Source organism: Bos javanicus, chromosome 2 (assembly GCF_032452875.1).
Source record: "Bos javanicus breed banteng chromosome 2, ARS-OSU_banteng_1.0, whole genome shotgun sequence".
Lineage (NCBI taxonomy): Eukaryota > Metazoa > Chordata > Mammalia > Artiodactyla > Bovidae > Bos > Bos javanicus.
Window position 1 is genome coordinate 17841051 of NC_083869.1, and position 14625 is coordinate 17855675.

The window sequence follows — 14625 nt, forward strand, 5'->3', positions numbered from 1 at the left end:
ATGGTAATTTTTGCTTCCTTTTGCATTCACTGCACAGTCAATGGGTTTGTATTAATCTGATTGAGCTTTTTCTGTTTTGATTTTTAGAACTGAACAATATTTTGGGAGCCCAAGTGACATGGCTTCTACTGCAGAACACATCAGAGACAGGATGAAACTAGTTAGTCTCAAAAGGCAGCAGCTGAGACATCCAGAAATGATGACTACAGAGAGCTAATAGCTGCCTTCTTCCTAGAGACCTGCTGTTCATAGTCCCGCATGTCATCAGCATACTCCAGCATTAGCTACAATACGTTAAGATGCGTTTCACAGCCAGGATAAGCCTCATTTCTTTCCATTACACATTTCTCTCCACATGTTAACACCTTGTAATTACCAAGGCAGAATTGTTTAACATGCTTTGAGATCATAGACTCCAAGTATTGTAAAAGAAGGAACTGTAAACATTGCACTGAAAACTTGCTTTAAAGCTTTACCTGACCTGTCAGTTTGTAGATGAACAACTGATAATAAGCTTTGAATGGTGCTAATAAGAGTTTAGAATTCTCTCTATAAAAAATGGTTGCCCTTCCTCCCCAGGTGATGTAGTAAATTTAGACTATAGCTCAACTGTTATTAGTAGACAGTGGTGTCCTCAAAATTTTGCTTTGTAATTCTCCTTCAAATTTGATTATTTTTATTGTGTCCGTATGAAGAAAAACCTTCAGATTTTTGATATATCATATTCATTAAAAGACATTTTCCTATTTGTATTGATAATGTATTAAAAGTTGTTTGTGCTTAATAAAAGGCTTCTTTTAAACACCTTATTTAATTTGGTGGTTATATCCTGTTTCCAAACATGAGTGCCTTAATTAAAAGGGCATTCTTAAGCTTGTGAGGATGGTTTAATATTTGTTTTTTCATGTTGGTTGCATGTATTTTAGCCAGGAAATTCATATGTAAGCATGTATATATAATAAATAAGCATGTTTTATCAAAAAAAATTATTGTGAAGAAAAGTTTAGATGTTAGTGGAACACTCTCATTTTTCTCTTCTTCAACTTGAAAAATGTTATCCAAATTACTGTTCTGAAAATATTTTGTCTTTGGGAGAGGAGGGCTGGGAAAGGCATACATAGTTACTTAAATGTCATCCTCTATATCAGAGTAATCTTTCAGGAGCTAAAATAGCAATTGTTAATAACATTTAATTTGTCATGATAGACTAGATGCAAGATTCTGGTGTAGTATAATAACAAAAATTGTACACATCTTTTAGAAATTAAATATATAAAATGTTAATGCTTTTAAGTTTATATTAAGTTTAAATGGTAAAATACATATAATTTTGTGTTCATCTTTGTTTCAGAAAATGTTTTTGAGAAAGATTAAAGCAATTTTATAGTCTGTGATCAATACAAAATTATGCAAAGTATGCTCTTTTCTTTCCATTGTCTACTGAAATGTCCATGTATCATACTTCCAGTGGAAAAAGCTCCTTCTGAGCCTGCTGGTTTTTCCAGCCTTCTTCACTGCCAGACTTCTTGCAGAATCCCATATCCCCTGCCCCTGCGTCCCCAGCACTCGCTGCTCAGCGCCTTGCAGCCTGGCTGTACAGAGCCCTGCAGTGCAGAGGTGTGCAGTGGGATCCAGTTACTGAATTGAATGGTTTCTTTTTTTTCCACTTTGCATTCCTCTCTCCTTTTCTGCCTCTGCAGCATTCCTACCATGGAGCAGCCTCTCCTATGGTGTTTCCTCCCTTGACGATGTTATCTTCTGTTGTAACTCAGTGTAGTCACATAACTGTTATTTAAAATGCATCTACTAAAATGTGCTCTCTCAGATTCTGTCTTCGGAATGATTCTGGATGTATCCTGTCCTTAGGGTATCTTATTTTATCCCAGTGTCCTGTGTTATGTATCTGGTCCGAACGTCTCAACCTGTACTTTCAGCTACCTGCTTGACATTTTCAGCTTAGGTGAAGTTATTTATCATATTTTTTTTCACCTTTCTCAGAGTAATTTTGGTTTGAGATACAGTCTTTTTTAATGGACATGCCAGAAAATCTGGGGGCTACATTTAACTGCTCCCTTTTATGCTGCCACTGCTTCTGAGAACATCCAGAAAGGCTTTTTCTTTATTTGTTAATCCTTAGTCTTTTAAGGTTTAACTTCTATGAGTATGAACGTTTGTGATTCTTCATTTCAGTCCTCATGACGGTGCTAACCACATGCTGCAGCTATTTATGTCTGTGCCTGCTACACTATGAGCTCTTTGGAGGGAAGGAAACTTGTGGGCCTGACTTCTCCTATTCCCAGCATTTTGCTCATGGCATAATAGTTACTCTGGAAAAGCCCCTGATGCTGGGAAAGATTGAGGGCAGGAGGAGAACATGACAGAGGATGAGATGGTTGGATGGCATCGCTAACTCAATGGACATGAGTTTGAGCAAACTCTGGGAGATAATGAAGGACAGGGAAGCCTGGCGTGCTGCAGTCTGTAGGGTCACAAAGAATCAGACATGCCGTAGCAACTGAACAACAATAGTTGCTCAGTTCCCCTGTATGTCTGTTGTAAGGGTTAGTAATAATTCCTCTTGTACTGTAGTCTGAAGTATGTTTTAAACAGATTTCCTAAAGTTAGAACTGACTGAGTGAATCTACTCATCAGGAAGTCATTTGATAGTTTTAGATACTGAAGTAATTGAGATAGTTGTACTCAATATCTCTCATACTGAATTTATTAAGACTTTGCCAGAAAGGAACTGGGTTGTAAGTAAAGAGACTCTCTAATTCTACCATCAACTCCCCTACTTACTGTCAAATGAGTTAATTTTATGTGCCTTAATCTGCCCTGCCTACAGCAAGAGTGAAGTAAGGCATATCTGGAAATATTTGTGGTTTGAGTATTTCAAGTGAAGATGGATTCTGCTTTTAACACATAGTAAATATTGTTGCTTTTCATTTGTAACTTTGCTCCTGCTTTCTATATGTGTATCCAAATACCCATAGACATAGTTATGAATGAAAACCAACAATGCCCGAATGTGATTTTTATTCATAGGATCATAGCTCACTAGAATACCTGTGAAGGAAGTGACTTCAATCTGTTTGAAAAGACAAGTTCTTTGTAATAAATTAACATTGGCCTGCAAATAAAGAACCATCATTTTTAATCGGTACAATATAGGCTACAACTTGGGCTTCCCCTGTGGCTCAGCAATAAAGAATCTGCCTGCGATGCAGGAACCACAGGAGACATCGAGTTTGATCCCTGGGCCAGGAAGATCGCCTGGAGGAGGCATGGCAGCCCACTCCAGTATTTTTGCCTGGAGAGTCCCATGGACAGAGAAGCCAGGCAGGCTACAGTCCATAGGTCGCAAAGAGGTAGACATGACTGAAGTGACTTAGCACGCATGCTACAACTTTCACATTATCTTAACTCATCTCAGGGAGTTATTGAATGTTAATTAGGCTAGCTTAATTTTTTGTTTTGCTTCGAGTTTTTCTTTTGTCTTCATGTCATAAATTTGCTCCTGTGTAAGCTAAGTATCTTATGGACAGTTTAGGCATCTATTCACACATGTCTAACCCAGCAAAATTATGATGTGAAGATGATAACTTCCTTTCAGATAAAATTGATGGTATTCCCAGTCTTCATTGTTGGTCACCTGATTCTACCATGGTAACTCATGGGTGATAAAATTGCGTAGTCTGCCAGCTAAGATGTCGGCAGTTCTAGGCTTCCTTGCTCTGTAGAGGATTGGATACTTCTCTCACCTTATAGGTCTTTATGTTGGCCAGTGCTCCAAAGCATTACCTGGTATTAACGTGCTCGTTTCACTATCAATTGATGTGTGGGGTGTGCTATCCAGCGTATTATTGTTAGTGCATTCTCCTTAATGTGAATATGGCAGTTATTTTTCTGATAGTGCTGAGTAAATCATACATAAGCCCACTGTGACAAATGGCGTGATTGTGAGATTAGTTGAACCTGTCTCTGTACTGGCTTTGTTTGAAGAATGACTTTGTAATTCTCTACTACATTTTAAGTTCCTTGCCAGAAAGATTGGAAATTACTATGTACTTTTCCCACCCCCACAGGACCATGGTAAAATACTGTGATTACTAAAAACTGAACATAACTGTAGTTGTTAAAATCGTCCCCATTCTTGAGTCTATTGAAAACGCTATAGGAAGTTAACATTGGTAAACATCAGTGACAAGAGATGTATGTTTGGGATATATTTTTTTAAACCTCAAAAGGAAAAATTATCTAGGATTAAGAAGGTGGATTAGAATATAGCTGACCAGTTAACCTAATTAGCAAAACTTAGCTAGAGCTAACTTTCAGTTCAAAAAATAAAGAGCTCCAGTTGGATGTGGAAAATTTCGCTCCTGGTATATAGAGGGGCAACAGTCACTTTGATGAGGGAAAAGGAAGTGCAGGTTTAACTCCTGACATTAGTTGACTTATGTGTGTGCTGCAGAAAACCTAGGTTTAGCCAAGAAACATAAATAATGGCAAGAATAGTACAGGAAAGGTTGTAAACTTAGGCTAAAATAAGAACTCTAGTGAATATAATGAAAAGAGGTAGAGTTTAAATACTTTAGAATCTGGCTTTGGCATTTACTAACCTGGGTGAAAAATCATTAAACTTCTCTGAACCTGTAAAATAGAGAAGTCATACCAAGTAATTTTAAGAATGAAGTATAATTATGTTAAAAGTCTGTTGAAAAAATATTATTCAAAATAGAAGGATTATTATTTTTCCAGAATAGAATGGGGAGCATTCTTTAATCGTGTTCTTGTCCCAAGCACGGGGTCTTGGGAGAAAGGGAACCTTGTCTGCTCACCTCCCAACACTCCCATTTCCCCTCCATTCGGTGTACTGAAAATACTGAGGGTGGGGCCAGTGGGCTCTGCAGTAAACAGCAAGATTTTTAAACCTGACAAATTAACTCTGTTGTGGCAGGATGATAGGCCAGCCAGATGGAGGACACGGGAGGAGTATCCTCTACTTTGAGGTTAACAGGACATGAATACAAGTCCATTGAAAAGTAAGAAAGTAAGTAGAAGTCCTGCTCATGATCTTAGTGAGTCAGCACCAACCTGTAGAAACAGGAGCATGAATCTGACCACCATTGGTGCTGTTATGGTTAGAGAAGAGCAATCCTGGTAAACTTGGGCAGTGATAATAAGAGAAAAAGACTATAATAGAGGCTGATGGAGCTACGAGTGCTTCATGAAACAGCATAAGTACATGGGAATGTTTAATACTGAAAAAGGCTCATAGATACAATGCTGAGTAACGTGACTGTAATGTTTTAAAGCAGACTTGAAAACATGACAAAACTAGTCCGTGTGCTTGAGGAAAAGGCAGAGCCTGTGCTAGAACATGAACTTAGAGATCACAGGAAGAGCCAGAACTGTAACTACACACTGTGAAAGCAGTAGGCAAAATTATAAAAGAATGGAGGTTAGAAAATTTTTAGGAGGCAACACATAATACCATAGGTAATTATACAGAAATTCTTGTGCTGGGTACTCAGTCGCGAAGTCATGTCCAACTCTTTGTGACCCTTTGGACTGTAGGCTGCCAGGCTCCTCTGTCCATGGAATTTCCCAGGCAAGAATACTGGAGTGGGTTGCCATTTCCTTTCCCAGGGAATCTTCCTGACCAGGGATCAAACCCGTGACTCCTGTTTCTCCTGCATTGGCAGGTGGATTCTTTACCACTGAGTCACCATAACTAAAAATAGTTACCAGCTTTCAATATTAGAGTAGCATTGTTATGAATCTTAAGTCAGTCTTGTGGAATACTAAATATTTCTGACAAAAGGCTATAGGAGTCTGAAGCCATTCTTATCCTCTCAGTGTCCCCTTAGAAGTATTTACAAGTCAGATGCCATCTCTAGATGGTGTCTCTAAATGTGTCATTCCTGGAGAGACAGGAGAATGACTCCGGTGTCCTTCCACTTGACTGGCGGGGACCTATTCACTATGATCAAGCCTCACATCGTGTTTTGGGTCTACACATTGTTTCTCTTATAGTTACTCTGGTTCTTTTTCAGTTTTAAAAATCAGTAAAAAAAAATGTGCTTGATTTTTCCCTTTAGAATGTTTTTTTCATCTTAACTCTGTTAGTCTACACAACCAACAAATTTGCTCAAAATAACCATCAATGCATGTAAGTGTGAGGAGATGAAAAATCACCTTGACAATTTTAAGTCAGCACAGATCCAAGAACTGATTGCTTACCTCACACAGGAATATCCTTTCACACGCTCTTAAGTTTCTAAGTTGACACTGTTGGGAAGAATTTATGATTATGAAATCAGTAATGAAATTCTCAGCAGCATTATTTTGGAAGCAGTGTGCCCTGAATTTTTTCCCCAATATTTTATTATAAAATTTTTCAAGCATATAAAAAAGTTAAAATTTTATAGTATACCCACCACCTAGATGCTAGTTAGCATTAACTGTGCTTTGTCACGTATCTATCCATCCATCAGTTCACCAATTCAGATTGTTTCTGATGCATTTTAAATTGAAGAAATCTACACACTTCCTGCTGAATACTTCAGTCATTAGCTAGAATTCGGTATTTGCTTGCAATTTTACTTTTATTTAAAATTAGCATACAACGAATGTGGAAGTCTTAAATGTGTATCTGCTGGGTTTTGGTAAATACATACAGTGCTGTCAAAATATAAAATGCTATTAAAACAATTCCCATGGTGCCATTTCCAGTCAGTCCTCTACAACCACATCCTCCTCCACAGGCAGCCTCTATTCTTTGTTCTACCTTAAATCGGATCTCGTGTTCTAGATCTTTGTGTAAATAGAGCCACACAGCATGTATCTTTCTTGAAGGCTTCTTCACTTACCATGTTTTGGAGATTTATCCATGTGGTTGTGTGTATTAATAGTTAATTCCTTTTTTATTGCTGAGTAGTATTCCATTGTATGACTGTATTACAGTTTATTTATTCATTTTCCTATTTATAAATACCTGGGCTGTTTGCAGTACTGGTGATTATAAGTGAAGCTGCTATGGTTATTCTTAACATAAGTCTTATGTGAACATAGGCTTTCATCTCTCTCGGGTGAATACCTAGGATTAGAGTTTCTGTGTCATACGGTAGTTTTGAAAGAAACTTGCATATCTTTTTTTCAATGTGGGTGTGCTGTGTCCTGGATTTTCATATATTTTGAGTGTGTAGAAAACTGTAAACTATTTTTATGACCCATAATCTGAAGTATTAGAAGTGGATTTGGAATAGAAATGGCATTCTTCACAGTTGGCAGTTAGTGTTGAAGGACACAAATGCCTGTGTGCCCAAAACAGCTCCCCAAATGGTACCTATCCCTGAAATTTTAGTGTAACTCCTTGAATGATTAAAGTACTTAGCCAAGCATGGTGATAATATTAGCTAGAAGAAACAGCATTGGTTTGTTACATTACTAACTTTTGCCACCCGTTTTCAGTAGGCAAAATAAGACTGATAATTGAACAGAAAAGATTCATTCTGTTCAATGGGGATGGAAGGGGTATTAAAGAACATGTCCTACTGGTTAGTCCCAGGTACCGCAGCGTGAAGAGAAGCATCTGGATGGAAAATCCCCCAAACGGTGGTCAAGAAACCAGAAAACGGGGTGGGGAGAATTCTACCTCACAATTGTGCTTAGGAAGTAGATATGTTTTTGCAGGACATTTTAGCCTTTACAAATCAAATCGTATTTTCAATATTGTCTTTTTATTCAATACCACCCAGCTACAGTTATTTTGCACCCCTAGTGACTTTTTTCTACTTTGTCTTACCCTTCCCACCTGTTCTGTTACATACAGCAGTTACCTGTCTAAGCCTGTAAAATTATAATCATATGTACGTTTCCAGTGCTTGTGTTCACAGATATTTATGTATGGTTCATTCAATCTTTCTTATTTGATTTTCAAGGGCTGGGATATTTGGCTTCTACTGTAAATCCTAATAATGTTCCACACACATTGTAAATGCAATAAAGATGTTAAAAACTAATTAATGGCAACAGATTTGATATGTATTTCTTTGATATGTTATCACTTTGGACAATAAATTTGGTTTCTGTTACTAATGATTTTTCATGACATCCAGAGAGAATTAAGTCATACTGGTCTCTATAAGATAATCTGATGAATTCTGCATTTTTTTAATCATTCAAATTAGATTTTTTTACATTACTTTTTTTTTTCCTATCAATAGTCTATAAAATATTTTATTAAGACAAAAATTCAACTCCTTTGTTCTGAAGTTATCTGGGGTCTTAGAAGACAGAGACTAAACACACTTTACCTGTGTGCCTCTTTCCCTTGTCAGACTCCCATCCTGCCTTCCCACAGGCTTAGCACAAAAACTCAGGACTTTCTGTAAGTCCCACGTTGTCAGAAATTGTTAGGTTCTCATCACAATGGTAGTGGTTACATTTCCTTTGTTCCTACCAATAAGTCCATTTTTAAGACTGAGAAGGATAGAGTATATTTGGGGTTGGGGAATGCATGTTAGAAGAAAGTTAGCTGTACTTCATATGACACATTCTTCTTATGCTGTACATAATAGCAGCTCCAGAATGGCTGCCATTCATAGTTGCCAGAAATTCATAGTTGCCAGGAATTCATAGTTGCCAGAATTTGGAAGTTGGCAAGCCTTGTTGGATGAAATTAAGTGTATTTGAGTGATAGTTCAACATACGAGCAAGATATATATCTATCTATATCTATATCTATATCTATATCTATATGAAAAAGTTCATTTTCCCAACTAGTGTCCACCCCGTCTCTAGATTTCCCTTTGGACATGATGGATTCACAGAGTTGTTCCACATTGTTCATAAAATCTACACAAAGGTATTCTCATAAACAAACTCTTAGGTGAAAGTTAAAAGAGTAAGAAATACCCAGTTTTTGTTGGGACTATAGAAGAGATAGTATCTAACAACAGCAACAGCAAAAAAGGTGGAAAAACTGTGAACAATAAGCAAAAAGCTAGTCTGTGACCATAATTAACGAAAGTATAATGGTTAGCAAACCATACTCCCATATTAAATAGTCTTGTACTGCACCAAAGCATAACTTACTTACCTGGAAGTTTAACTTCCACTTAAAGTGTCTAATCTTGAAAAGATTTAATTATAAATATGTTTATAAGAGTAAAAAAATTGACAACAACCCAAAGATTTGAATAAATTTATCTTGTAAGTTTAGAATACTATGTTGTTTCAGAAATACATTTTTTGAAATTAAAATATTAGAAAGGTATTTATGATATATTATTGAGTGGAAAAAGTTCCAAAACTATAGAAATGTTATAACCCATTTAAAAATAAAAATAACTATAGAACTTAAATAAGTTATCTTTGAAATGTGGAATTGATCATCATAATTTTCTTATGTTTGTTACTTTTCTCATTTTTCTCTTCAAATGGGTATTTGTAAAGATCTTCTAAATATAAAATGCCTAGCAAATATATTCTGAAGTATCTGTTGCAACAAAGTGAAGTAGGCAAAAATAGATATGAAAATCAGGGGGGATGGAATCTTTAAACTCAGTATACTCTATTTTCAAATGCTACAAAAAGTACATCTCACTGAAGTCTTAGTATCGGAGATATGTAAAAGATAACACCATGGATTTAAATACCTTAAGAATATGTGCATTAAAGTCTGCTTACATCCCTCTTTTCAGGTCTGTTTCAAGCAAGTTATTTTTGTATGGACAATGCTCCATTTTAAGAATGGACAAGCAAAGTAAATACTCTGAAGATTTCAATAATAACTCTGTTGCTGCAGGTTGATACTAATGAAGCCATGCCTGTATTGGAAGGGTCACGTTCCTCTGTCCCAGGATGCTGACTTACTCCAAATCCCTCAAGATAAGTATCTATTCTTAGTCAAAATAAAGACTGGAAGAGAACATGAATGAGTCAATAGCAGACTTTCCTCTCTTTCTAACCCATTTTATTCTTTATCTAGAACACTCTCAGAATAGGACTGTTAGCTGTACCCACTTGTCTACACAGTTGAGTCTACAGGGGAGTCTATAAGGGCCAGGCTTTCCTTGGAGTATTCTGTTAGAACTGGGGACACATTTTCCCATAAGAACGATTAAAATGCAATAGGTCTTCTTCAGCTACATTGTGGATTAATCAAGCTACTCAGTTCGATGACCTAGAAATTTAGTTAGTATTAATTTATCATTTGTTGCAAGTTGTGAACAACTGACCTACCAACAGATTTTTAGAACATATTTATTAGTTGGAAACTAATTGTGGTCAACTGTCCTTTTTTGCTTTATTCCTTAAAATTCTGTTAAATATCAGAATAAAGTATAGTTATTGTTTTTAAATAGTATTTTAGGAAGTAAGAAAAATATTAAAACTAAAACTGCCCATAAGGCAGAAAATATACAGTTAATATTTGATGCCCTCCCTTATCCTAACAATATTATATATCATTACTCAACTTTTATTTTCTGCTCTTTATAGTCAATGTAACATAAAAATTTCCCTGTATTAATTTTTCTCAGTGCTAGTCAATAGCTGTGTAATATTCAATAATAAATAGATACCATAACTATTATTACTATTAGGTAAAATGTTTTACTTCATTCCTTTTTCTCTTTCCTTCTTAATGCTTTGATAAATAATGCTATAGTGAACGTCCTTGTACTTAATTGTAATTGTGTCTACCCTTGAGATTGATTCCTTAAAGTAAAAATAGTGGATTAGAATGTATCCATATTTTAAGATTTTTGATAGCTGTGACTAAATTGTTTTCCAGAAGCAAATTTATGCTTTGCATCAAAAGTGTACATTTCATGGCTTTCCTTCTAGCATGAAGTATTATTTATAAAAAGTCTTTGCAAATTAAAAAAAAAATTTATTTTGCATTTCTTTAACTGCCATGATGCTTAAAATAATTTAATAATTTGGTATTATTCATTGTATTTCCCCTTGATGACTTGCCTGTGTTTGTTTGTTTGTTTTTTGTATTTTTCCTCTGGCATCTTAGCCTTTTTTTCTATTTGTTCATAGAAAATTTTTATACAGGAAGGATAATAATTATATTGGAGCAGTATTGCTCCTAGTTTGTCACTTTTTTAAATCTTTATGAATTTTGATGATGTTAGCATGTTTATGGTGAAATCTACTAACCAGTCTTTTTTGATTTCTTACATAGCCTCAAAGCATAGAAAAATTCTCTCCTTCAGCTTAATTTTTTTTCCTCTTGTAAAGTTTTATTTTTCACTTTTAAATCCAAAAGCAATTTTGATGCACTATATGAGATAATGATCTAATATGATAGATTTTCCCAAACATCACCTGTTGTCACCATTACTTATTGAATAACCTGTCCCTCCCACTGATTTCTGATACTTCCGTGAAAATATATTGAGTTCTTAAGTTTCCTGGGTCTGCTTCTGAGCTTGCTGTTCTGTTCCATTGATTGGTATGTCTGTCCTTTGCCAGTCCCACACTGTCTTTAAGACTGCTTTCAAAACAAAACAAAAACCAGAAATTCCTTGTTAGGAGCATTACAAAAATTAGCTGTTTCCTACTGAAAGAATATTTTTGTCACATAAGTTAATAAAAATCCCTGGCTGAGTATAGGTGTAGGTGTCAGCAAATTTAGTGGGGTGAAGACGAAGGGCTATATGCTTAAAGATAGATTAAGACAAAAGAAGGAGGTAAGGGAAGAGCAGTAGCTGAAAAGTGTATTACTTGAATGGGCACAGTACGCAAAATGGAGGGAGAAAATGGGATGCAGAATTTAGAGAATAAAAAGTATAAGATAAGTACAAAACAGCCAGAAAATAGTGAAAATGGAAGGGTAGGAGAAAATGGAGAAACAAGATGAAGTTTTGCAAGAAGAGAATAATGGCTGTAGTATTCTAGTATAAATATATGAAGTATGTTTGCAATAGTATATTTCTATATAAAATGTAAAATACAAAACAAGGCCCAACCCGTGGGGTAAATAGAGACGTACAGGAAGAGCATGTTGTATCAACATTGATGACAAATGAATCAGACTGAGAGAAGACCCAGGTCCTTAGACTGTCCTTAGAGAGCCAGTTCTCTCATGTGATCAGATTTATGGTAAAAAGAATTTGCAAGTGTAGAGCTTACTTGGATATACTTTAAATACTTGAAATTATTAATTTACAGTTGACCCTTGGAAAACGTGGGGGTTAGGGGCACCAGCCTTCTGCTGCAGTTAAAATTCCACATATAATTTTACAGTCAAACCTCCATATCCATAGTATCACCTCTGTGGATTCAACTAAGTGCTGATTTTGTAATATTATAGTACATATTTATTGAAAAATCCACATGTAAGTGGACTCATGCAGTTCAAACCCATGTTGTTTATGGGTTAACTGTATAATTTTTCAATTTGTAAGTTTGCTGTGGAGTTATATAAGCTTTGACTCTACAGTTTAAAGCTGGCGGTTAGCAGTCTTGTTTTCGGTGTTGGATTGACATGAGTTAAACTTCATAAACCTTATAATTTTGCGTGTTTAGTGTATCTAGGTCAATTTCCTTAATAAAATGAGATTAGTAATGGAAAATACCTGAAAATGTTTCTCTGGTAGTTACATGAGATCATAAATTCTTCAAGAGGTAAGTTGAGATATAAGCAGCACCCTATATTGAAAATTTTATCTGTAAATTTGCTGACTGCAAACTCCTTGAGGGCAGATACTCCACCTCCTTCCCTGATGTTTTGCTGTGCCAATATTACTTTTGAACACATTTGATCCTTTAGAGGGCTTTTCCCTCAGGGATACAAGTATGATGACAGGAGAAGAGAGGCCACAACCACAGGTCTGCTTTCTGCAGGCCCGCTCTCTGAATGTGAAAGTGCCATCTCCTCTTGTCAGGAGTCTCCTCTAAATGCAACTTCATCAAGAACGGGCTGTCGTTTAAGCTAGCATCAACTAACACATTAGGATAAGAGCCCTCTGATGTGGACTAATAACCAGTAAGGGCAGGAGTGGGTGGCACAGAGGCTAGGGGCCCATTGCAGGTGGTGGGCAAAGGAGATCAGAAAGGAACAGAGAGTGTGAGGGTACAAAAATGAACCTGTTATCTTTCAGTTCCCCATGAGCTACTCTTATCTATTTTATTCTGCAAAATTTTCACATCCAAATGTACTTAGGAGGTGGAATTCTGTGAAGAGGGTCTAAATAAAATGCATCCTACTTATTCTTCTGGAGCATACCTTCTGAACCACAAAGCTTCCTTCCAATTCCTTAATCTCAACAATTTTTTTAAAGAAATGAGTTTAAATTCCGGCTTGAGTTTGATTAAAATGTGCCTTTGCTTCAGCTTTGTTACTTATGCAGGCTTCCTGGCCATGAAGGAGGAAATTAAGGAAACTATTCAAATTAAGGAAACTATTATAGAACTTGGATGTCTTCAAGCCTAACCACTCTGGATGCTAATGGCCAGTGTCACATTGCATTGAGTGGGTGAGTGAAAGTCAGTCATGTCTGACTCTATATGACCCTGTGGACTATACAATCCATGGAATTCTCTAGTCCAGAATTCTGGAGTGGGTAGCCTTTCATTCTCCAGGGGATCTTCCCCACCCAGGGATCAAACCCAGATCTCCCACATTGCAGGCAGATTCTTTACCAGCTGAGCCACAAGAGAAGCCCAAGAATACTAGAGTTGGTAGCCTATCCCTTCTCCAGGGGATTTTCCCGACCCAGGAATCAAACCGGGGTCTCCTGCATTGCAGGTGGATTCTTTACCAGCTGAACTACCAAGGAAGCCCCATCCAACCTCTTATTTCCCTGAAAATATGGAGGGGGCAGGCTGGTGCAGCAGAACCTCTAAATTCTGTGTAGGAGAAATGAGCCCCCCAAATACCTTTGGATATGAAAATCAATAGGGAATATGTTTAGGAAAGCTATAGAACTACAGGGAATGGAAAACTCGCTCTTAAATGACATACCTGCAGACTCACTCAACCTGAAAACCAGCAAAAAACCCATCAGGTGGAAAAGTACATAGATCATAGGTAAAAGGGATTCACTTACTAATCTAGAAGCATCTGCCAGAGAGGAAAGAACCAGTTGGGATGCTCCCTTTGGACTGAGACACTGGGTGGGAGCCATTTTTTGTGACCCCAGGTTGTGTAATGTCAGCACTGGCTGGCAAAATAGTAAAATTCTCTCTCTAACCTGTTAGTGCCAGTGGGCATGCCACACTGAGGGCACCCCCCACATCTGCACCTCAGCTGGGCCTCACAGCCAGCCAGACAGTAGGCTTGCCCACCATCATGTGCAGTAGCAGTGGCTGGACCCTGCAGCTTGTCTGAAGTCCAGCCTCACTAACCAGGCATCACACCAGTAGCTGTGTCTTCATTACAACAGGAAGGCACATAGAACCCACAGAGAGGATGCCTGGTGTAAGTAGGATTGCACCTCTAAACCCTGAGGACATCTTCTAAATTAAGCCACTCCTTCAAGACTGGGAGAGATTGCTGATTTACCTAAATCAAAGGAGCAAACACACATTTAGGTAACATGAAAATACAGAGGAGTATTATCCAATAGAAAGAACAAGACAAAGCCTCAGAAAAAGACCTACATG

General features: G+C 36.9%; 1 protein-coding gene across 4 annotated transcripts in view; it reads left to right on the forward strand.

Moving 5' to 3' along the window:
• SESTD1 (SEC14 and spectrin domain containing 1) overlaps positions 1 to 8024 on the forward strand; it is a 151066-nt gene extending 143042 nt beyond the window's left edge. For all 4 annotated transcript variants that reach the window (XM_061434098.1, XM_061434084.1, XM_061434092.1 and 1 more), the window contains one exon: positions 88 to 8024. In XM_061434098.1, the coding sequence (XP_061290082.1) occupies positions 88 to 217 (130 nt within the window). In that variant the 3' untranslated portion in view covers positions 218 to 8024. The remainder of the gene's footprint in view (positions 1 to 87) is intronic.
• The last annotated feature ends 6601 nt before the right edge of the window (positions 8025 to 14625 follow it).